Raw genomic sequence first — 23,575 nt, 5'->3', positions numbered from 1 at the left:
TGACTTTCCAGCTGTTTACTTACATTCAGACAACTATTTGTATTGCAAATATTCTACAATTGCATGTTTACGTATGCAAATGTAGCATTAGCCTATTAACTTTGTGCTAATTTGCTTAAATATTTAGAAACATCTGGATTTTTTTAAATGTTATTCTATAAATTAATGAAAAAAATGGTTATTAAATGTCATATGAAGAGGAATAAAGCTGCAGTTTGGTTCATGTAAGAATCACTGAGGGGACGATTCCACAGGAAAGTTGTGGGCAGAGGTTTTCATCGTGGACATGAATGTCATAGAAACTTTTAATGATTGCTTTGAACTGATGTACAGCGTACAATTTAAAAAGCATGTGTTAGGTGCACAAGTTTGAATTTATTTTGGATTTTCTACACAGGCTCATATGGATACAGCCACACTAATATATGGTTAAATGTCCCTTAGCATGTTGCACCTCAGCCAAATGCTTTGGTAGCCATCAGCGAGCTCCTGGTATATTTCTGGTTGGATGTTTGAGCACTGTTCTTGTTACCGTGTTAGATCACATGACTGTGCCAAAGGCGTAATTGTTGATTTGATGAAAAATTCGATTCCATGCACTTTGTGAAGTGTAACGGTACAGCCTCAGGGTGGATGCTAACAGCATGCTTGACAGTTGTGTTCTTATGTGTGGAGAAGTCATCTTTTGTCATCATGGCCAACTAGCTCAACATTTGATTAGAAACTGTCTCCAGAAGGCGTTCGGCGTGTTCATGTGGGCACAAATTTCAGTCAAGCTTGAAAGTGTTGGAGCAGGGACAGCCTCCAAGAGACCTTCCCAAAGTATTTACATCTACAGTTTTCCTTCATTGAGTGCTTGAACCTTCTGATTGTTCAGCGAGTTCAGTTGTAGCCAATCATGATCACTGCTGTCAAATCAAAAGAGACCTCAGCACCACTCATTCAAAGATTTAGGGCAGTGTATAATGTATAGCATATACACTGGACCCTGTGTGGATTAGAGAACAAAATCAATCCAAATTTGTCAGTCGGGTTCTTGTTTTTACAATCATTATAATAACATAGCGTCATATGTGATGATTTCTATCAACAACAGGTTGAAACAAACTAAACAAAAACCAGCTGTGCAAACAATAATAACGTTGTTGTAACCAGGCTGAGGGTTTTATGGAGCACGTGGGTGTATGTGAAATGTTTAATTTAAAGAGTGTGGACTGTGTGTTTAATGAGAAGGCTGATTGTTGTGTTTTTGTGCCATTTGTCTTTTTGTCTATATTTTGTCCACATACATTTGAGAAAAATATGCTGAACTGCACACAAAAACTTTCATACAGCTTTGCATAAAACACGGACGGTGAGAGTGTCAGAAAGTAGTGGTGAAAGTTAATATTTAAACTTTTCTGCACAAACTGAAGTGTGCGTGGCCCCCTCTCACGTACAGGCGCAGACACGCACAAGAAGCGTTGCTGTGGGTATTCTTCAAAGGGCCCTGCGCTGGTTCCCTTCGTTTACTGCGTAGCTCTCGTCTACATCCACGCAAATTGCGTTCAGGTTCACTGGCGAGCCTTTTCAGCTGGTTAGCCAAACATCCATAGAAAAGAGATGAGCAGGAAAGCGAGACGAAGAAAACGCGAACAGTTTATAACAAGTTAGAAAAACAGAGACCCAAGGTCAGCGTAGAAACATCGAGAGCGGGTACGTACGTGAGCTCTGTCTGTAAACGAGCTAACCGTGTTTGTGTATGAGCACAAATTCGGCGTTAGCCAACATTGGCTATTTAGCTGGCTGCTTATCATGCTAGCCAGCGTTAGCTTCTGACAGGCAGTGCTTAGCTGCGCTAGCCGAATCCTTTAAGTATTCACTGTCGTGTGATTACAGTGGGAGTCATTTTATATGGCTTTGTTCCGTTTACTGTAGCACTGTCTGCAGTTAGCCACTTTAAATTTGTTTCAATGAAGCTGACATTGTCAAGCTGCAGTCTATGGGCCAACCACACACAAACTAATGTGGCCTAAATCTAACTTCCTGCGCTACCTAGCTTGATTGAGAGTTGACGAACAGTAACACCATAATAATTCCCAGCTCTGGCTAGCAGCTAACGTCGTGTAATAAATGGAGGTGTTTAGTTATCAGACTACACAGTGGCTTCTCCCCGTCCTGAGACGTGCTACAGTCCGATCAGCTAACCGTTAGCAGAGCTTCTCAGGTCAGCCTAAAGCTTTCTGTCTGTAGCTGTAAAACGTTGACAGCCCGCGGAACCAGTGAACAAAGCTATGGTTTGCACTCCTTTAGCTTAGCTTTGAAGTATGTACTATTACAGAGACTCAGAAATGAGTAAGAACTGTGGAGTGTGGGTGGCGAGACGAGGCCACGGCGATGCATTTAGATATGCTGTGTTTCTCCTACAGACCTCATGAAGAAGTCATTTCTGTCTGCTAGCAGTTGGTTAAAATGAACGGAGTAATGTTTACAGCTGCACGACAGGCGCTCAGTAGGTTTTAATACGAGCTAATTGATACACACATATCTGACCATCAGATGCATTTCAGATATGGTCTGCTATAAGAGCAGGGATGGTAATATACTGTCATACACTGATTGGCTCAGCAGTGTAAGGCCATGATGGCTGAGATGAGGCCAGTAGTATTGTTTTTAAATCACCTCTTGGGAAGTGCACGCAGGAGGTACTTAGTAAGCAGTGCCTCCAAACTGTGGTCAGCTGGCAGAGGAGGATGTTCTTTGTGTTTGCTCAGGCTTCACACAGGCCAGATGTATGTTTTTACTCACTAAAAACCCCAATACAAATGTTGGAACCAGCCTTTAAGTTTTCATTGCTCTTTATTACAAATTGAGAATGTAAATATTCTGAAACCACCATCCAAATACAAACGTGCAGAATCACATCAAGGTCTCTTATTCTGGCGCTGTGAGTCCGATGTAGGGCTGTGTATGTTACTCTGGTCTCATTAACCTGTAACCTTCAGGTCGCTGGTGATACCTAACAACGTTGGAGTTCATCTTTTTGTTCAGAATCAAGTGATCAGGCTTGTTATTCTGTTTTTCATAATCCGCCCACACCTGACGTCACCCACTCAAAGATTAGGTACAAGCTGTTTCTGAGCTTTGGCAGTGTGCATTTCTGTTCATCTTATAGATTGTATTAAAGATTTGTCCTGCATACACCACACAGATGTTCACTCTCCAGAAAAGTCACAAAAACAGCTAAAAATCTGTGTCAGGTTTGTTGTAAGTGTGGTTTCAGTGCAGATAAAAGTTCAGCACTTAAGATCAGGACGCATGTGTAGATTTCAGGGCTTCATAGATATTTGTTGCATGCTTTGACTGCTTTATTCATTTTCTCAAGCTTATCCAGTTCAGAGTTGTTTGTGGAGTGGAGCCTGTCCCAGAGAGGGGCACACCTGGACAGGGTGCCCCTCTCTGGCAGGGCTGACACAGACGGCCATTTGCACTCCTCATCTTTGGGCAATGTAAAAGTTAACGTAACCCTGCTGACCGCATGTCTTTGGACTGCTCGAAGTCACATTCAAACTCCATCCAGAAAGGAGCTGGTCTGTGTTGTGTAATATGCATTATGGATGCATGTTTTCCAGCATGGATGTTGGTATTCCTTCTGGAAGCCTTAATGAAGCTGTAATTTTGTGTAGTTGAGGTTATTTATTTATTTGTCGTTTTTCCCTGTGAGCTGCTCAACCTGACCAAGAGCTCTGTGTGAGGCTACAGAAGCTCTGCTGTTGCAGGGGATCGTAACAGAGCGACGTTTATAACAGAGTCTAATGTGACGAGCCTTTTTGTTAAGTAGCCCGAGTCCCTCATTTGGAGAACTAAACGTGGTTAAAATAAATCAGTTCATTTTGTCAGAGCCGGTGGCAGCTGCAGGACGTGCTTCGGTAAATGTTATTCTTGTAGATTGGCACTCAGCTGTCACTTTATCAGTGTGGGTGCATGTCGTGTGTTGGGATGGATGCACGTGGAAGTCTGCACGAACAAGCGTTTGTCCCGTCGACGGGCTTCTGCTTCGTCTGTTTCTCGCTCGTCTTGATTGCAGTGCCCACACTTGTTGCTGAAATGAATCATGGGTCTGTGTGTAGTTAAGAGAAACATTTCCAAGCGACAGCAACGGTGCGAGTCGCGTCACGTTAATCCTTGCTGCGCTCAAACTTACTGTGTCGACTGAGGCAGCAGACTCGTGTACAGTCACCAATCGGAGCGCGCCATTCTGGGAAACGCTCTTCTCTTTGCTTCCTCCCGTCCTGCACTGATACTGTGTGATGTCGGGAGCACCGAGCTTCCCTCACCTGAACAAAGTTGGCCTCGTACACATCAGTTACTACAAGGTCTCGGTTTAGGATGGCTGAAACTACGGCCTGTTGCTACTGGTTCAGTTTTATTTCAGAAACATGAAGCACACAAAGCTCATTAGCAGTTTGTCTGGTTATGCTGAGATTAGCTGGTTTTTGTCTTTGTGGTCCAAAGGGAAGTTGCAGAGTGCGCCGTGGTGCACAAACATCAACGCTCATAACATGATGATGTTTGTCCCGTGTCTGCTTTGCTTTCATGACTTTCAGCGTTATCAGCTGTAACAGCATAGAGCTGATGTCTGCTGAGCTTCAGTGTTTTATGTAAACTGTGGTTTCCCTCTAGGTCAACGTTATTGTGTTTCACTAAACTGAATGAAGATACATTTAGATTTCTGACATCATAATAATGCTTATTAAAACTCGGCAGCCTTTACTGAAATGATTTCTCTTCCGGTCACGGATCACCCGTTGCTCTGCTTCAGCGGGATACGGCTCAGTGTTTCCTGTTAGCGGCGTCAGAGGAACTCGCTGCTGTCTCCCAGATTTCCTTCCCCTCGTTGGTCCTTCACATCATCACCGTGAAGTGAACCTCACATCAACACTGCACAAGTCTGACTGACAGTTGAGCTTTTATACCAGTGTGAGCGGGAAACGTTATTCTGACATGCTAAACTTCACCTTTGTTGGTGTTTAGCTTGGCTTCTGACTCGTGAACCCACGTGAACCTCGGCCCATTAAATATCTACAAGTTTGACTTGAAGTCATTCTTACTTCATGCTTGGACCTCAGTAAGCAGGAAGAGAAAAAGGAGCCTGGAATAGAATAACAGGGATGTGAAGGAACGGATGGAGTGAGAGGAAAACTGCAGGAAATGAAGGAATCGGAGTATCCAGGATGGGTGTTCCTATCAGAGGAGCCAAACACCAACCGGGCCTCCTGAAGGCAGATGTGCTCTGGTTTTCTGTTGCCATCCTGTGATGTCTGTGACGCGTTTGAAACTCCAGACTCTTACTCCATGAAACGTTGTTAGATTTAAAAAGGGGCAGTCGGCTGCTCCTCTGCCTTGTAATGGCTGCAGCACAACTATCAGCTGTGGGTTTCTTTCCCGTCTCAAGCCTGAAGCTCTCACAGAGTTTCATGCTGCTTGTTATCTGAGTGGTCCTTTAATGTAATTTGAGTTCAGCGCTCTCAGATTAACCACTCTTCTAATGAGGAAACTCTGGTCCACGTGCTCTATAGTTCACACAGTGAAAATGGCGGCACTGAAATATTTGATATTCATTTTTTTCTGTTTTTTTTCTCCTTAGGTGGTTCAACACGCGGCATTGCTCTCACCCAGGGGTCAAAGCTTCACCTGTTGTGTCACAGGAACAAGCAGCCGGGTTGTCTCTGTGGGACACGTGCACTAAAGCCAGCTAGCTTACGCCTGTGCCACTAAAGTATTACCTGAGTGTCAGATGTGGAAAAACCTCCCGACTCTTCCTGTCTGCTGTCATGTCTGAACCTGAAGCTGGTATAGCTTCCACGTCCACAATAGCATGTTAGCATATGGTTAAATACGGGCCTTTAACCTCATCCTTCCCATTAGCATCTCTGGCCCCTACAAGGGGGTTTACAGTCATTCGTGGTGGTCCCCCTCACCCCTTCATCTTTTCATTTCTCATTCATTCACTCATCCACATCAGCTCCACCGTACCGTCTCTGCTGACTAAAATCAGCTACAACCAAGCTGCCTCCGCTCTGATAGGCTAACTGCTAGGCTTTTGTTTTGGTGGTTATTTTGGTTGTATGGAATCGGCTTAATCGTGGAGAGGCCAGGCTACCACAAACTGATGGACTTTGACAAGCGAGGAGTCGGGGGAGGAGGGGGCGGGGGAGGAGGCGGAGGTGGTGGAGGTGGAGGCAAGGGGGAGACAGAGGATGTGAAGAGGATGTCTGGGGTGACAGGGAGCCGACCGGGGCACGGACGGGGAGCTGGCTCCAACTCTGGGGTTCTGATGGTCGGCCCAAACTTCCGGGTTGGAAAGAAGATTGGCTGTGGGAACTTTGGAGAGCTTCGGCTTGGAAAGAACCTCTACACCAATGAATATGTGGCCATCAAACTGGTAAACATACGTTTCTGCTTGTTAACATTTTAGAACTGTAGCAACACATGTGGTTGGTTTAACAAGGATACATCATAGGATACATACGCACGGTTAAGCTGACGTCTGCCTTGAGCTCAGGGACCGCTGCACAGACGCCATCAGCTTACTGGTCACCTCCTGTTGTTGTTGATCAGTTTGACCAGGTGGGGAACTCTGTGGTTCCAAGCATGTGGAACGCCTCTCGTCCTGATGTCAATCAGTCGATTAAAACATCTGCGCTCAGATTCAAGGTGTCCTGATGAGCTCATTGCTGTGAGGTTAATTCTAGTTTGTCTAAATTAACGTTATTCTCTTTTGTAGGAACCAATTAAGTCACGAGCGCCACAACTCCATCTAGAATATCGCTTCTACAAACAACTGGGAAGTTCAGGTGAGGTCTCTGTGCTTACCCCCCTCCCCATTGGACCCAGTGTCAGCTGAGACGGGCACCAGCCCACGTGCTGGATGAATGCTACGAATGAGCTGCATTACTGACTCTGGAGTTGTTTTAAATAGCTTTTTAGTGTTTAGTCCTGAGCTGTCATGCGTTCTTAGGGCTGGGCAATATGAGGAACATCTCATATCAACGTACGCGATATACAAATGTCATTTTCAGCCGCAGAATTCAGGAGACAAAATAAAACCGTTGACATTAAAAATGTGCTCCTTTGTGCTTATAACATATAAAAATTATAAGATTAAAAAATGTGACGACCTCAAATTACAGAAACCAAAGTGCAGACTGACGTAGAGCAGTCACAGGTTCAATTCAATTCAATTTTATTTATATAGCGCCAAATCACAACAAAAGTCGCCTCAAGGCGCTTCATAGATACAGAGAAAAACCCAACAATCATATGACCCCCTATGAGCAGCACTTTGGCGACAGTGGGAAGGAAAAACTCCCTTTTAACAGGAAGAAACCTCCAGCAGAACCAAGCTCAGGGAGGGGCGGGGCCATCTGCTGTGATTGGTTGGGGTGAGAGAAGGAAGACAGGATAAAGACATGCTGTGGAAGAGAGACAGAGGTTAATAACAGATATGATTCAATGCAGAGAGGTCTGTTAACACACAGTGAGTGAGAAAGGTGACTGGAAAGGAAAAACTCAATGCATCATGGGAATCCCCAGCAGCCTACACCTATTGCAGCATAACTAAGGGAGGATTCAGGGTCACCTGGTCCAGCCCTAACTATATGCTTTAGCAAAAAGGAAAGTTTGAAGCCTGATCTTGAAAGTAGAGATAGTGTCCGTCTCCTGAATCCAAACTGGAAGCTGGTTCCACAGAAGAGGGGCCTGAAAACTGAAGGCTCTCCCTCCCATTCTACTTTTAAATACTCTAGGAACAACAAGTAGGCCTGCAGAGCGAGAGCGGAGCGCTCTAATAGGGTGATATGGTACTACAAGCTCATTAAGATAAGATGGGGCCTGATTATTTAAGACCTTGTATGTGAGGAGCAGGATTTTGAATTCTGGATTTAACAGGAAGTCAAAACAGGAGAAATCTGCTCTCTCTTTCTAGTCCCTGTCAGGACTCTTGCTGCAGCATTTTGGATCAGCTGAAGGCTTTTCAGGGAGTTTTTAGGACTTCCTGATAATAATGAATTACAGTCGTCCAGCCTGGAAGTAATAAATGCATGAACTAGTTTTTCAGCGTCACTCTGAGACAGGATATTTCTAACTTTAGAGATGTTGCACAAATGGAAGAACGCAGTCTTACATATTTGTTTAATATGTGCATTGAAGGACATGTCCTGGTCAAAAATGACTCCAAGGTTCCTCACAGTGTTACTGGAGGCCAAGGTAATGCCATCCAGAGTAAGGATCTGGTTAGATACCATATTTCTAAGCTTTTCAGGGCCGAGTACAATAACCTCAGTTTGATCTGAATTAAGAAGCAGAAAGTTAGCGGCCATCCAGGTCTTTATGTCTTTAAGACATTCCTGCAGTTTAACTCATTGGTGTGTGTTATCTGGCTTCATGGACAGATAGAGCTGGGTGTCATCTGCATAGCAGTGTAAATGTATGCTATGTCTTCTAATGATGCTGCCTAAGGGAAGCATGTATAATGTAAACAGAATTGGTCCTAGCACTGAACCCTGTGGAACTCCATAATTAACCTCAGTGTGTGAAGAGGACTCTCCATTTACATGCACAAACTGGAGTCTATTAGATAGATATGATACAAACCACTGCAGTGCAGTACCTGTAATACCTACAGCATGTTCTAATCGCTCTAATAGGATATTATGGTCGACAGTATCGAACGCTGCACTGAGGTCTAGCAGGACAAGCACAGAGATGAGTCCACTGTCAGAGGCCATAAGAAGATCATTTGTAACCTTCACTAAAGCTGTTTCTGTGCTGAGCTCTGAAACCTGACTGAAACTCTTCAAATAAACCTCTGCAGATGATCTGTTAGCTGTTTGACAACTACTCTTTCAAGGATGTTTGATATAAAGGAAGGTTGGAGATTGGCCTATAATTAGCTAAGACTGCTGGGTCTAGAGATGCTTTTTGAGTAAAGGTTTAACTACAGCCAGCTTGAAGGCCTGTGGTACATAGCCGATTATTAGAGATAGGTTGATCATATTTAAGATCGAAGCATTAATTAATGGCAGGACTTCTTTGAGCAGTTTTGTAGGAATGGGGTCTAAAAGACACGTTGATGGTTTGGAGGAAGTAATTATTGAAGTTATCTCAGAAAGATCAATTAGAGAAAAAGAGTCTAACTTAACATCAATGGTACTAAGAGTAGCTGTAGATAATATTACATCTGTGGGATGATTACTGGTAATTTTTTCTCTAATGATAAAAATTTTATTTGTGAAGAAGTTCATGAAGTCATTACTAGTTAACATTAAAGGGATGGTTGGCTCAACAGAGCTCTGACTGTTTGTCAGCCTGGCTACAGAGCTGAAGAGAAACCTGGGGTTGTTCTTATTTTCTTCAATCAGTGATGAATAGTAAGATGTTCTGGCTTTGCGGAGGGCTTTCTTATAAAGCAGCAAACTATTTCTCCAGGCTAAATGAGGATCCCCAAAGAACATACCTGTTCTTTGGGGCGTGGGGAGACGTTGACATGCTGAGTTTAAAACACTTTGTTTTGCAGTGGACGACCTTTCAGCTGGTGGAATAAATTTGTGGTACTGCTGCCTTTTGCAGCAATAGTTTTACGGTTTGTAAAAATGCTGCAGCTTCACTGGTGTGGAACTGGTTTAGCTTCGTCCGTCAGATACAACCAAACACTATTTTTGGTAGCGCATGCTAGCGGGCCGTCGTTATTACCGTGTTGTTTGGAAAATACGGCGCACTTAAAATCAATCCTTTGATTTTTCTGAAAGTCAACAGAGCCCCTTATAATCCCGTGTGCCTTATGTATGAACTCTGGTTGTGTTTACTGACCTCGAAACGATTTTATGTGCACGGCGCTCGAAAATCTGTCAAATGTTTCAGTACGACTTTGCTAAGCTACGAAGCCGCACCGCTTGATGGATTGTCGGAGCATTACGGCTATCGTAGGCGGAGCCTCGCGGAGTGATACGTACTGTGCTTCAACATAATGTTACCGTACTGTGTGTGTTTAACCTCTTTAAGTTTTGTGGATATTATACATGGTTATGCTGAGGATATGTCGGCCAGTTTCCACTGGAAATGCCAGCAAGGAATTTGCACTGTTAAAGTTTATATAACTTTAATGCACATAAAAAAACAGCTGCTTGTTTAAGTGGAAATGCATTGATGGGGTTTTTTGCACTAATAAAGTTGTGGAGTTGTAAAGTATTTTGTCTCGTGTCAATTATATCGTCAGTTATATCGTTATCACAAATTTTCAAATGTATATGGTGATGAATATTTTTGGTCATATCGCCCTGCTCTAGTTTGCACTATAACTTGAATAGTACAGTTTTCTGGTGCGTGTCAGACCTCCCATGACCAAACCGTGTCCGTGCTGCAGCGGCCGCCCCTCATTTAGGAATAAGGTCCTCGGTTTGTCTTCACCGGCCATGCTGGGATTCCCCACGCCTGCATCCAAACCGTGAGAAAGTATCGTAAACAGTGGATTTTGCGAAACCACCAAACAAACGATGGCGTCTAATATGAGACAATAGATGTTTCTTCATATCGCACAGCCCTACATGTTATTATCTGTTAAAATGAGGAGTGATCACAGTCCATCAACTATGCTTTGTTCTTCCATTGGACACCCAGAGGGTGTACCCCAGGTGTTTTACTTTGGACCATGTGGTAAATACAATGCTATGGTTCTGGAGCTACTGGGACCCAGCTTAGAAGATCTGTTTGACCTCTGTGACAGGACTTTCTCTCTAAAGACTGTACTTATGATAGCCATACAGCTGGTAAGTCAGTGTTCACATTTGAATGTTCAGACGTTAACCACCGGTAGTTTACCGAGCCGCTGAATCGGTTCTGCTCTCGTCTTGTCCCCTAGATAACTCGCATGGAGTTTGTCCACACCAGAAGCCTGATCTATAGAGATGTGAAACCCGAGAACTTCCTGGTTGGCCGACCGGGTTCCAAGAGGCAGCACACGATCCACATCATCGACTTTGGCCTGGCGAAAGAATACATTGACCCAGAGACCAAGAAGCACATCCCTTACAGAGAACACAAGAGTCTAACTGGCACTGCTAGATACATGAGCATAAATACACATCTAGGGAAAGGTGAGCGTCTTCATCCGGTCATATATTCACACATGGCAGGTGCCCACATATGACAGCAGCTCTTGCATTGTGTGCCCACTGTGCCAGCTGATAATTCACATTAACTTATTTTAACATATGTGATATTTACAGTATTTGCCTCGGTCTTAGTTACACAGGATGCATTCAGACACAGTACTAAGTGCTGGTGAAGGACTGAAATTGCAGCTGGTGCCTCAACACGTGAAACTCTGAAGAGAGGAGCTGAGCGTCACGTGTTCAGCCTGACTTTGTAACGAAGTGATGATGTGGTCAAAGACTGTTATGACACATTTACCATCCTGGGGCTGTCTGTAGCAGACTGTGTCATGTTGTTACGGTCCAGCCATGCCGTCTAAGCCTGGTCTCTCGTGTTGTTTCAGAGCAAAGCCGGCGGGATGACCTGGAAGCTCTGGGCCACATGTTCATGTACTTCCTGCGAGGCAGCTTGCCCTGGCAGGGACTCAAGGTGAGGAGACGGGCAGCTTTCCATCGGTCCAGCCCCTTCTTGTTTTCTTCGCCTGCCTCTCTTGTTGGGACTTGTCTTCAGTCACTCTGCATACAGATGGCTCACTGTGTGTCTCTTCATTAGGCTGACACTCTGAAAGAACGTTATCAGAAGATAGGAGACACAAAACGAGACACCCCAATAGAGGTCCTCTGTGAGAACTTCCCAGGTTTGTATTGACTTGTTAGAAAAGCCTATTTCATGTGTGCGCCTGTGTGGGTTGGGTGGTCTCATACCTGTCTGTGTATGTAACAGAAGAGATGGCCACCTACTTGCGGTATGTGCGTCGGCTTGACTTCTTTGAGAAGCCGGACTACGACTATCTGAGGAAACTCTTCACAGACCTCTTTGACAGAAATGGATACGTCTTTGATTACCAGTACGACTGGACTGGGAAGCCACTGGTTAGTGTGTGTGCGTGTGCATGTGCATGCGTATGTGTGTGTGTGTGTCTTGAACGCACGTTGTGGCTTGTTGCAGGCTCAGAGCTAAGGTTGGCCCAGTACATGAGCCAACCTTAGCTCATGTACTGATTGATGGGCTGTGTTTACAGGAACTGAAACTGCATCAGTTTAGATCCTGTCGTCCGCACAGACGCAGTTCCTCATGTATTCTTCGTTATGCAGCATTTTATATGAACGGCTGGAGCGAGGGTGCCAGAAATCACAAACCAAAGGGTGCCCTTACAGTCTGTCACCAAGGGTCAGGCCACAGGTTCTGATGGCCCTGAACATGGGTGGTTATTAGAAACAGAACGCACTGCACCATAACAGAAGAGAGGGAGCCATCTTTAACAGGGGACGGACTCCCTCTGCAGGCAGACTACACACCAACGGAGCAGTGGGACCAGCAGCAGTATTTAAGCTGTTTGCAAGTTGGTAGACAGCAGAGCTAACAGTGTGTGGGCTCTGTGGGCAGCAGGAGTGGTTCACATCTTAGTGAAAAGGGTTTAAACTAAGGGGTGACTGTGATTACAGGGCTGTATACGTGCAGGCGGGGCCTCAGATATCACTGGTGATCCAGTTTGAATGCTTGACTAGAGGTGTCTCCAGCCAGGGCACGTGGGAGTGTGATATCCCATAATATGTGTTGGAACAACTGAAAGCCAACAGCAATTTTCAGTGAGGAACAGCTGCAAAAAATAGGAGCACTGAGCTGCACCCCCGAGTACGTTAAAACGACAAAGTTTATAAAAAGAGTTGAACTGCTTGGAGAGGTAAAAACAGTCTCCCTCCACGGTTCATTGCGTCTCTGAGAACAAGCTGAACACAGTGTCCAGCTCAGCTGTCTGCAACAGCACTGCTTATTTCTACTGAATTATACAAAGCTGACTTATTATAACGTTTTCTTTTAAAACAGTCGGACTGACTGCGCCGTGTGCCCCGCTGCGACTGCGCCGTGTGCCCCGCTGCGACTGCGCGGTGTGTCCCGCTGCGACTGCGACTGCGCGGTGTGTCCCGCTGCAACTGCGCTGTGTTCCCCGCTGCGACTGCGCCGTGTTCCCCGCTGCGACTGCGACTGCGCCGTGTGTCCCGCTGCAACTGCGCTGTGTTCCCCGCTGCGACTGCGCCGTGTGTCCCGCTGCAACTGCGCCGTGTTCCCCGCTGCGACTGCGCCATGTGCCCCGCTGCGACTGCGCGGTGTGTCCCGCTGCGACTGCGCGGTGTGTCCCGCTGCAACTGCGCTGTGTTCCCCGCTGCGACTGCGCCGTGTTCCCCGCTGCGACTGCGCCGTGTTCCCCGCTGCGACTGCGCCGTGTTCCCCGCTGCGACTGCGTCGTGTGGCCCGCTGCGACTGCGCCGTGTGTCCCGCTGCGACTGCGCCGTGTTCCCCGCTGCGACTGCGCCGTGTGTCCCGCTGCAACTGCGCCGTGTTCCCCGCTGCGACTGCGCCATGTGCCCCGCTGCGACTGCGCGGTGTGTCCCGCTGCGACTGCGCGGTGTGTCCCGCTGCGACTGCGCCGTGTTCCCCGCTGCGACTGCGCCGTGTGGCCCGCTGCGACTGCGTCGTGTGGCCCGCTGCGACTGCGCCGTGTTCCCCGCTGCGACTGCGTCGTGTGTCCCGCTGCGACTGCGTCGTGTGTCCCACTGCGCCGTGTTCCCCGCTGCGACTGCGCCGTGTGTCCCGCTGCGACTGCGCCGTGTGTCCCGCTGCGACTGCGCCGTGTTCCCCGCTGCGACTGCGCCGTGTGTCCCGCTGCGACTGTGTTAGTGGGTGAATGGAGTGTTCCACACTGATGTTTCCTCAGTAATATTAATGTGACATGTCGATTGACTCCAGCTTAAGCCCAAATAAGGAAACGTCTGATAGCACAGCTGTGTATTAGCTGTGTACATTTTCTGTGTTAACCCTTTGTTTTGTGCTTAGCCCACTCCGATTGGTCCGGTGGCCAGCGAGACTCCACTTCAGACGAGCAACCGAGATAAAGCACCACAAACCAAAAACCAGGTAGGCACTGATTATAGACAAACGTGGAGCATGTCCTCGTTAGTGTTGGCACTCAGGGGTTCCCTCTGTAACAACAAACCACAGCAGGAATACCCAGTTAAGGCTGAACACAATAAACAGAATAAGTTATTGATTCTTATTCTTCTATTTTTGTACTACTAAAGTACCATGATTACAAATATTTTAGTGATATAATATGGATCAGTCATATGGGTGGGATGTTGAAGCCTGTTTTACTGTGCATGGCTTAAAGAACTAAGGTGAGGCATGTCTTTCCCCATAAGTGTTCATAATGAAGCCACCACAAGAATTGCACTTTGATTATAGAACTTTTGGGTTGGGTCATGGTTATGGTTTGGTCATGGTTATGGTTTGGTCATGGTTATGGTTATGGTTGGGTCATGGTTATGGTTTAGTCATGGTCATGGTTATGGTTGGGTCATGGTTATGGTTGGGTCATGGTTGTGGGTATGGTCGAGTCATGGTTATGGTCGAGTCATGGTTATGGTCGAGTCATGGTTATGGTCGGGTCATGGTTATGGTTATGGTTGAGTCATGGTTATGGTTGGGTCATGGTTGTGGGTACGGTCGAGTTATGGTTATGGTTGGGTTATGGTTATGGTTGAGTTATGGTTGTGGTTGAGTTATGGTTATGGTTGGGTCATGGTTATGGTTATGGTTGAGTTATGGTTATGGATGAGTTATGGTTGAGTCATGGTTGAGTCATGGTTGTGGTTGAGTCATGGTTGTGGTTGGGTCATGGTTATGGTTATGGTTGAGTTATGGTTATGGTTGAGTCATGGTTGTGGTTGGGTTGTGGTTATGGTTGGGTGGGCAGAATAATAAAACATCCAGAACCACACCAAATGTATTTATGCTTATGGCTATGGGTAGTTTTGTTTATAACCATGTTGAAGATCGGAGTTGAGAGTAGTGATGTCATGTATGATGTCATGTATGGTCTTGTGGAGAGTGCTGCATTATGAATTCTTTTCAGGGTATATTCAGTCTGTGTATAGTGACACTTTAGTCTGTTTTAACCTGCAGGCTGCTGTTCCACCTCGATGGCTTAGTTGGTGGTAGCAACATGTTTCAGGCTCACTGGGACATGTTTACTGTGGGATTGCGTCGCCTCTTCACCTTTTTAGAAGGCATTTGTTTTCTTCTCTCTCACCGGTGTTTTGCTCGTCCACTGCCGAGTGTTTTATTTTTGATGAAGTGAAGATCAGTGTTGTGTTTTCCAGCCTTGTCTCTTACTCACAGATTTCTATTCTTAAAGAGCCTGTGTGCAGTTTTACACTGACAGACACCTTCAGCACATACCTGTTATTTGTCATTATAAGCCCACTGTTACTGCTTTCTTGTTATTTACAGCAGGTAAAATAAATCTTGAACATATTAGTTTTCTAAATAAATATATTTGTAAATGGCATGAACTTCTCACTAGATGTTGATAAACAACACAGGAAATGACAGAGAGAAAAACTAGTGAACACATGAAGACTGTGTGGACGTCCTAACACCTGCTGAAGTCTCTAAGTAATTAAAAAGTGATCCTGCCACTAAGGCTACGTTCACACTGCAGGCGAAAGTGCATCAAATCCGACTTTTTTTGACCCTGTGCGACTAGGGATGGGTCCCGGTATCTGGTGCCATTATGGAAAAAACACAAACTTTGTCCAAAACCTCTCATGTTTAACTGTTTCCCACTTTTTCTTTGGTCATTTTAGCCTTTTTGGCCAGGGTGAAGGGAGCATCTGCCATCAAACAAGAGGACAGCCGCATGTAGCTATGATGATGTTTGCTAGTTCACCTTACATGCATTAACGTAATAACGTGGTTAGCCTACTCAACGTAAATTACACATGAACAACATGAAGCTACTCACGCAGAGAAGAACGGCTGCTGCTGCATCATCATCCTCATCATTTCTGCTACACTGGCAGGGCGGGGCCAGGACTCCGGGTCTGATAACAGGCACCACACCCGCAGTAGATGTGCTCGGTGTGAGGTCTCGCAGCAAGCTATCAAATACGGCGCATTTCTGGGCTTTTAACAAAACGCTATGCGTCGCCAGGTGTTTCATCAGATTGGAGGTGTTACCTCCTTTGACAGTATCACAGTATCAGCTTAAAGCACTTGTTGCTGCTGAGTTTGCATCTTTTGTTGTGAAGTACAGCCAGACTTTGACCGCTTCGCCTTGGACATTTTTAATCTGTAGCTCTGCTCTAAAAGAACGTACGTACCTGGGCCCGCCTACTATCCTCGAAATGTAAAATGATTGGCTAGAATCCAAAGTGTATCACAGCTCAGGGAAAAAAGCACCGAAATGTGCGCTGCTTTTCGGTCTGGTTACTACCGTTTATGTCAGAACATACCGGTACCCATCCCTATTGTTTAAGCACTGCTTCCAGCCAAGAGTGATACCATATATGCCCCATAGCTGCAGAAAAGGCTAACATTGTTATCTTTTTACAAAAAACAGCTGAACATGAGAGGTTTTTGGACAAAGTGTGTGTTCTCCATTCTTTAAGCACCGGTTCGAGCACCGTTTAAGCACCGGCACCATTTCAAAAGTACCGGTTTGGTACTGGTATCGGATAAAACTTAAACAATACCCATCCCTATGTGCGACCAATATCCGATCATGGTGTGACAGTGTGAATGGCGCGAATCCAAGATCTTCAAATCTAATCTGGGTCACTCTCGTATGTGGCACTGAATCCGATACATATCTGTTTCAGGAAGCGACTGCTGTTTGATGGTCACGTCGCACTAAATCCGTCTTTTACGTCACTGACACAAGACAGACGCTGATTATCAGCGCCGGAGAAGACATCGTGAACGCTTCCTGACCATCCTGTGAAACTGTTGGGAAGACAATGTTGGAGAAACGTGAACATTTTATTTGTACTGTATAATCTGCAGCTATCCTTTGAAGCACCGCTCCTCTAAAACAGCAATCAGGATCATTATTAGGCCAAATGTAAATAATAAAATAACTTTATAACTTAAAGCAAAATTGGGAAACGTAAAGTCCGAAACAGTCAAACATCCTGTTGCTCTGGGTCTAAACAGAGCGCGTTGTGTGTGACGTCTTCTTTTGTGCATGCGGCTGCTTTGAGCGTTCACACTAGAGAGCGTTTGCTGTCGCATTTTATTTGTAGAGTGAACGAGCAGACAAAAAAATCAGATTTGATCCAAAAATTGGAATTGAGCTTTAAGACCTGCAGAGTGAACGTAGGCTAAGTGCACATTGATACCAGCTGGCTCAGGCCCAACCAGAGGCCTATAAAAAGTTTCACCCTGAAACCTCTCATGATGTCATGATGTGACCTCTGTTGGCACTGGTTCCAGAAGCTTTACTGGACTACTGAAGGTTCCAGTGAGCTCTGTTAATAATAATCCAGAAGTGGGAAAGACATCATTTCACTGTAAACCAGGTGCTTCCTGCAAGGTTTCAGACGCAGACGAGTGAAACGACTTATCAGCAGGTACAGTTGCTTCAAAGTAAACGATAAGTAATGCACTCGTATGCACGCTCACCACGCAAGACTTCATAGCTGAAGCACAAACATAATGAGGTACATTTAAAGTTTGCTGAACAACATTTAGACAAGCCTGGGAAAAACTGGGAGAGTAGAGTCTGGTCACATGAGACCAAAGCTGACCTCTGGATGCCAGAATACACCCCATGTTTGGAGGTGAATGGCACTGCACCCCCAAAACACCAAATGGTGTGGGGCTGTTTTTCAGCATACAGCACTGTGATTCAAATAATTAAAGGATGAGTGGAAAAATGTCCTGAGAGTCTTGATAAAAACCTGCTGCCACCTACCAGGATGATGAAGATGAAACGAGGGGACAGTGATGCCAAACACAGCCAACAAACTCGGTTAGTTTCAGAGAGACAAACCAAAGCTGCTAGAATGACCCGGAACCTTCTGGACTGTGTGGCAGCACGGCGCCTGTGTGCACGTCTTCATGTGTTCAATGCTTGATCCCGGTGTCATTTCTCATTATTACACGTACTTGGAAATGTGCAAAGAATCAAAGCGTAGCTGTTTTACACTGAAAATAAAAATGAGCACATATATTGAAATGTGTGCTTTGAATGATTAGTTTTGTACAGCCACGCCAGTGTGAGACCTTTGATGCTGTTTCCATAGTAACCCTATAAGAAGACCGCCTTTGTTCTGGTGGCGGTGTTTTTGCTCGCACATGCAGACCCAGCAGAGGAAGCATGCATGTTTTTCATGTAGTTTAATATGATGACCCAGCCTTGAACTGTGGTTTAGCAGTTAGTCCTCATGGTAGGTGAAGCTGAAGGACCCTTTTTGTGGGGGTCTCCTCTCGTGTGCACTTTCCTGTGCACTCTAATGCTACTGCACACTTGAGTGCTCACCTCCACCAAATACTGACCGTTTCTTTTCTGTTTCCTTTTCCACTCTTTCTCCATTCTCATCTCTCCTCACCCGATCCTCTGCTCCATCTGCCTTTCTGCTCCCACCACCTCCTCTTTCCATCTCCCAAACACTGTTCCACCTCACCTCTGCGGCCCTCCTTTCCCATCACCAATTCACCTTTCCTCTTCTCTACCTCCACCCTTCCTGTTTCTCCTGTGATCGGCTCCTCTAGTCTCCAGAGGGGAAAGGCAGCGAGTCCCAGCCCACTCCAGTGACCAATCGAGAGCTTCTGGGCTCCCATCTCACTGCTGATAGGCTGGGCGGGTCTGTCCAGGTACTGAGAGGAAGGGTTGGCTCTGTCTGTCTGTCTGCCTGTCTGTCTGCATGACTTCCTCTGTCTCTGCAGAAGGGCTGATCTCAAGTCTGTTACAAAGCTGAAATATCCCCACACGCGGGACCAGTTCTTACCACATCATGTTTGATAGTGTCCTACATTAATTTGGCAGTATTTATGTCTTCACCCTTCTGTTACTGTCAGCTTTAGGGGGGGGGCTCCTCTGTAGATGGAGAAGAGGTTACAAAGGTCACGTGATGATGTTTGAACACATCAGTGACAAAGAACCATCAGTTCATAATTAGCAGATTAGTTATTGCTGAAAAACCAAAAGTGGAACTTGTGGCTCTGCTGATGAAACGTTTAGTCAAGTATCCAGATTACTTAAACGTGTTGATCATCGTTTGTGTGCACAAGTTACACCTTTTCCAATTGCCCGATCAAAGATCAGCTGGTGAGGTGGATGTGTCGGTGTTGCTGTTTGCCTCGAATACATGTGACATGGTGGTAACAGCGTCACGACGGCAAACACTTTATCTGGCAGCTGTGTCGTGCTGCGTGTTGTGCCCAGCAAACGTGCGGCGACATCAAATCAAATGTTTGGTCTGTGATTTCTGCAGGTGTGGAAGCAACACGCAGAGCTTCACAGCAGCATGTGTAGCACTGTGAGATAAATATAATGAACAAAGCAAAGATGATTTGTATACACGAGTCTGCTGTCATGTTGCTAAACACGTGTCCCCTCTGGTGACCTGTGAGCGTTTGGAATGGCGGTGGCGTGTTTTTAACACAAAGCGTTGGCAGCTGCTTTGGTCAGACGCACGCTCGGCCTCGTTCTCGTCACTTCTCTCTGACGTGTGAGAGGTTTGAGGAAGATTTCAAAGAAACGAAAAAGCAAACATTTTCATCAGCAGTAGAAACCGCGTGAAACAAACGGAGCCATCGAGCAGACTGTGTGTGCTGCATGGCAGTAAAACATGTGGACGTGTGTGCAGAGCTGTTGTGTCCACATCAAGCTCAAATTCATCCTCTCGTCTGTGTGTGAAGAGTTTTAGTGTTTAATGAAAAACCCCAAATTGACCCCAAACGCCACCTGGGTGGGAACGAGCAGTTGGATCTGACTGAATGTGGACATAATGTCGACTTTTTTGATTTCTTTTCTTTGTTCCACCAAATTTCAGAAGTGTGACCTCTGTGCTCATCACGCTTCTCCAATTCTGTCCTTCAGGTGATGAGTTCAACCAACGGTGAGCTGAATACGGATGACCCCACTGCAGGACACTCCAATGCACCAATCACAGCCAACCCAGAGGTTGAAGTCGCTGACGATACCAAGTAAGAATTCAAGAATTACAATCTTTTTTTATTTTTCACTTCAGTGTAGGTTCAGTTTTTTCTTTCAGCTCAGATTTAAACTAAGGAAACGAGACGTTCCTGTGGGCGGTGCTGTAACACACTCACACCCAGCATCACTGCTTCACACACACAGTAGACTTTTACTCTGAAACTTCCTGCTTCAGGAAGTGCTGACTCTGTCACAGTGCTGTGTGATTGTATCATCAGCTAGCTGTGCGCCTCTCAGCCACTGCACAGGCTGAGCCCATCTTTGGGGATAACACAGTAATAACTGTTTTGGGAACATTACATATTAATAATGTAATCAGCAGTGATGGAGCAGACGATGGGACACACAGGAGGCAATAGAGATCGACAGACCACGTGACTTTCGTGCATTGCATTGTGGGTACGAGTGGCAGCAAAGTCAAAACACTGCATCAAGCGCTAGTATTTCCAGCACCGCTAATCATTAATTCTGTGGTTTTAATCCCTACTTGCATTTTATTTGCCCCCAAAAACAGCTCTGTACAAAACGACAGAAACACGGCAGCTCTGTACGAAGACAGAAAAGTAGGAGGAAAAACTGAAAGGAGTGGAAGGGTCAGACCCACACGAGCACAGAGTGGAGTAAGCACGTTAGCGTGCTGCACAACTTTCATCACGCACACATTTATTATTATGTGGTCCTAAGTGTGAGCGCACACACTCAACATGTTTAGTAACTTCAGATCCTGCAACAAGCCCAGGGCCAGTTTACTTTGGTGATTTGGACGATTCCATCTCACAGCTGCTGTTACAGACCAACACCATGTATTTGTCCTTTCAGGTTGTAGTGTTACACAACATTTTCAGATCTAGTAGAAATAAAACGAGTGTTTTGTAATTCATTCAATTTGTTGTCTTTATTTATAACTGGCATTATTGTTTCGTTCTGTTAGAGAATCTTACAGGAAAGAGGCAACGTTGTAAAAATCCATCAGCTTTATTAGCTGCTTCGGTGAAAAACAAATCAACAATGCAAAACAACATACTGAAACAGTTATTCATCACTTGATTGCTTCAATACAACACTTGGGCACATGTATGCAGACGTTTCGTGGCTGTTTTGATCTCGCGCTCTCTCTTCACCGATCAAATCTGGCTGTGTTAGCAGCTTTAAACTCGGTCTGACCCAGGCTGATGGAGGGGCCCAGTCTGGATCACATCCCAGCATTTTGTAGGCTGGTTTTCCTACAAAACACAACAAACGTTAGTCCACAAAACCACAGTGAACAAAGCAGCAAAGCAACGAATTCAAATCAATATAAGATTTATTTGTAACCTACATCAACAAAAAATGTTGAAATGCTTGGAGCAGACTAACCTGTGAGCTGCAGTGTTCTGGGACGTTATATTTGGTCTTCGAATGGCTGCAATCCAGGCCATCCGTCGCCTCTTTGGTACTTCGGAAACATGACTTGAACAATTTCTCTTCCACGATGGAATCCGATAAAAACGATCTCTTTACCCGTCGGCTTCCCCTGGCTGTCATGTGACTATTGCAGTTAATAATACAACAGCTTCTTGCCATTCTTTGTTTCTTTTTATCACTGTGTGACTGTTTTCATATGAAAGCCTGCGTGCACTAGTACCACTTGCCACTCGTACCTACAATCCTTTGCGGTTTTACCCCAGAAATGACGTCACATTTTTAATCTCTGTCGTGGGCCTCTTTCACTGCAGGAGCTACTGGGTGTTTTTTGGGTGCTGCACACCTTTTTATTTGTGCCCGTTGCAGTATCGCCCCCTGTAGGAAGTCTTAAAACGCTGCCACAGCAGGGCAGCATTTTAAATCCCCAGCAGAACAAAGGAAGGGGATCGGTGACAGCGTGCATGCACCACATGCGTGCACCACATGCTCGGCTATGCAGCATGTGGTGCGGTGTGGCAGCATCACCGTGGCTGCTGCTGTGCACAGATACACAGAACATGTAAATGACAGACTGTTAACAGCAGCTTGTGTGTTGCAGGTGCTGCTGTTTCTTCAAGAGGAGGAAGAGGAAAGCTCTCCAGAGACACAAATGAAGACAAACAAGGGAACCTGTGGCTCTCCTCTTCACATCTGTTCTTTTTGTTTCTTTCTCTCACCCCTGTCCTCTTCCTCACCTCTGCTAACGGGTGTTAGCTGGTATACTGGTTTCTACTGGTCTGGACCGAGCAGTGAAGAGAGCGTTTGCTGCCTCTACCAGCAACGATCCCCTTGTGTATTTATGGCCAAAGACTGAAGTGAAACCAGAGCAGCACAGACTGCTGCAGGGAAACATGTGGCCGTAAGACTACAGCTGATGGACTGAAAAACAAGTTGGCGACTGGATTCAGCTGCTTTCCTGGCCGACTGGCTTCTCACTTTCCCCCTTTCCCGTTACTGAGCGGTTCAGAGGAGAGACGAGTGTGTTTGTGAGGATATATGAGAGAGGACTCCAAATACAAGCGTGCAATGAGTCACACGTGCACACCCACTGCACACTTTTCTGGAGCTCATTGCAAATCGATTTCATGGACAAAGAGATGCAGCTCGCGCAGTCATTCAAGTTTTTATTCCTTAGGGTCAAAGGAAGAGCACTGTGAGTGGACTGGACTATTTCCTGAAATGGACCAGGCTCGGTGAATTCCTGAATCCCTTTCAGAGGAAAAACCCACGACCACCAGAATCAAAAGTTTAAAAGAAGTTTATGTAAAATCGATGCTTTGTTTCCTGTTTTAATTTGTAACTAAAAACAGAAAAGACTTCTGTTTTCATCCTGCTTTCCCATGATTTCAGTTGTTCACAAACTTTGTGTTTTGTAGTTTCTAGTGTGTTCCTCAAAATGTTTTTTTCCTAAATAACTTTTAATTTTCTTTTTTTTCTTTCCCCCTCTTCCTCTCTGGGTTGGGGGATGGGACGTCAGATAACTCCATTAAAAAACAACCAAACAACTTTAAAGCTGAGCTTCATTCAGGCTGTAATCCGTCCATTCATGTGTTTCTACCTCTCACAAACCGTGCTGGCAGCCCAGAGTCCAGTCCTTACATTCAGCCTCTACTGGGAAATGTTGAGGACTAGACCCAGAACACGCCTGTCATGTTCCAGACTCTGCTGGGGCTGCTACATGTTGGCATCATTGACCGTGTTCAGCAGCTCTTCCCTCAGGTTTATGTGATGCTTTCATCAGCTCCATGTACACAAGGAGTCAAAATAGTTTTAATAAGGAAGTAAAAACACAAGTGCAGTCACTACGGTAACAGCACAATAGATTTCTTTGTATTCATAAACACAAATGCAGTACAAGCTGCCTGTGCTTTGACAGTCCTGACATGAGAATGCATGAACTGAACTGATTTGTCAACCATTCATTAGACTCTGTTTAGACTG

At 45.5% G+C, this 23,575-nt stretch overlaps 1 protein-coding gene across 4 annotated transcripts; it reads left to right on the top strand.

Annotated features, from left to right (window-relative positions):
• The first annotated feature begins 1,509 nt into the window (after nucleotides 1-1,509).
• Nucleotides 1,510-23,146, top strand: LOC146554328 (casein kinase I-like). Of its 4 annotated transcripts, XM_085255805.1 has the most exons (12): nucleotides 1,510-1,695; nucleotides 5,627-6,424; nucleotides 6,767-6,836; nucleotides 10,657-10,805; nucleotides 10,898-11,132; nucleotides 11,534-11,619; nucleotides 11,743-11,827; nucleotides 11,914-12,062; nucleotides 14,026-14,106; nucleotides 18,745-18,846; nucleotides 20,075-20,181; nucleotides 22,194-23,146. In XM_085255805.1, exons 2-12 carry the CDS (start codon nucleotides 6,152-6,154, stop codon nucleotides 22,246-22,248), a joined length of 1,392 nt encoding a protein of 463 aa, XP_085111931.1. In that variant the 5' UTR covers nucleotides 1,510-1,695; nucleotides 5,627-6,151; the 3' UTR covers nucleotides 22,249-23,146. The 4 variants fall into 4 exon arrangements, with proteins under 4 accessions (XP_085111931.1, XP_085111934.1, XP_085111932.1 ...); XM_085255806.1 differs by lacking the exon at nucleotides 1,510-1,695 and having other exon boundaries at nucleotides 6,224-6,424; nucleotides 11,917-12,062; XM_085255808.1 differs by lacking the exons at nucleotides 1,510-1,695; nucleotides 18,745-18,846 and having other exon boundaries at nucleotides 6,209-6,424.
• Nucleotides 23,147-23,575: the final 429 nt, after the last annotated feature.

This window comes from Mchenga conophoros, linkage group LG18 (assembly GCF_057382185.1).
Source record: "Mchenga conophoros isolate Kocher_MC1m ecotype Shallow Benthic linkage group LG18, M_conophoros_male_GT1.1, whole genome shotgun sequence".
Classification (NCBI taxonomy): domain Eukaryota; kingdom Metazoa; phylum Chordata; class Actinopteri; order Cichliformes; family Cichlidae; genus Mchenga; species Mchenga conophoros.
This window is presented reverse-complemented; position numbering and strand designations above follow the sequence as displayed.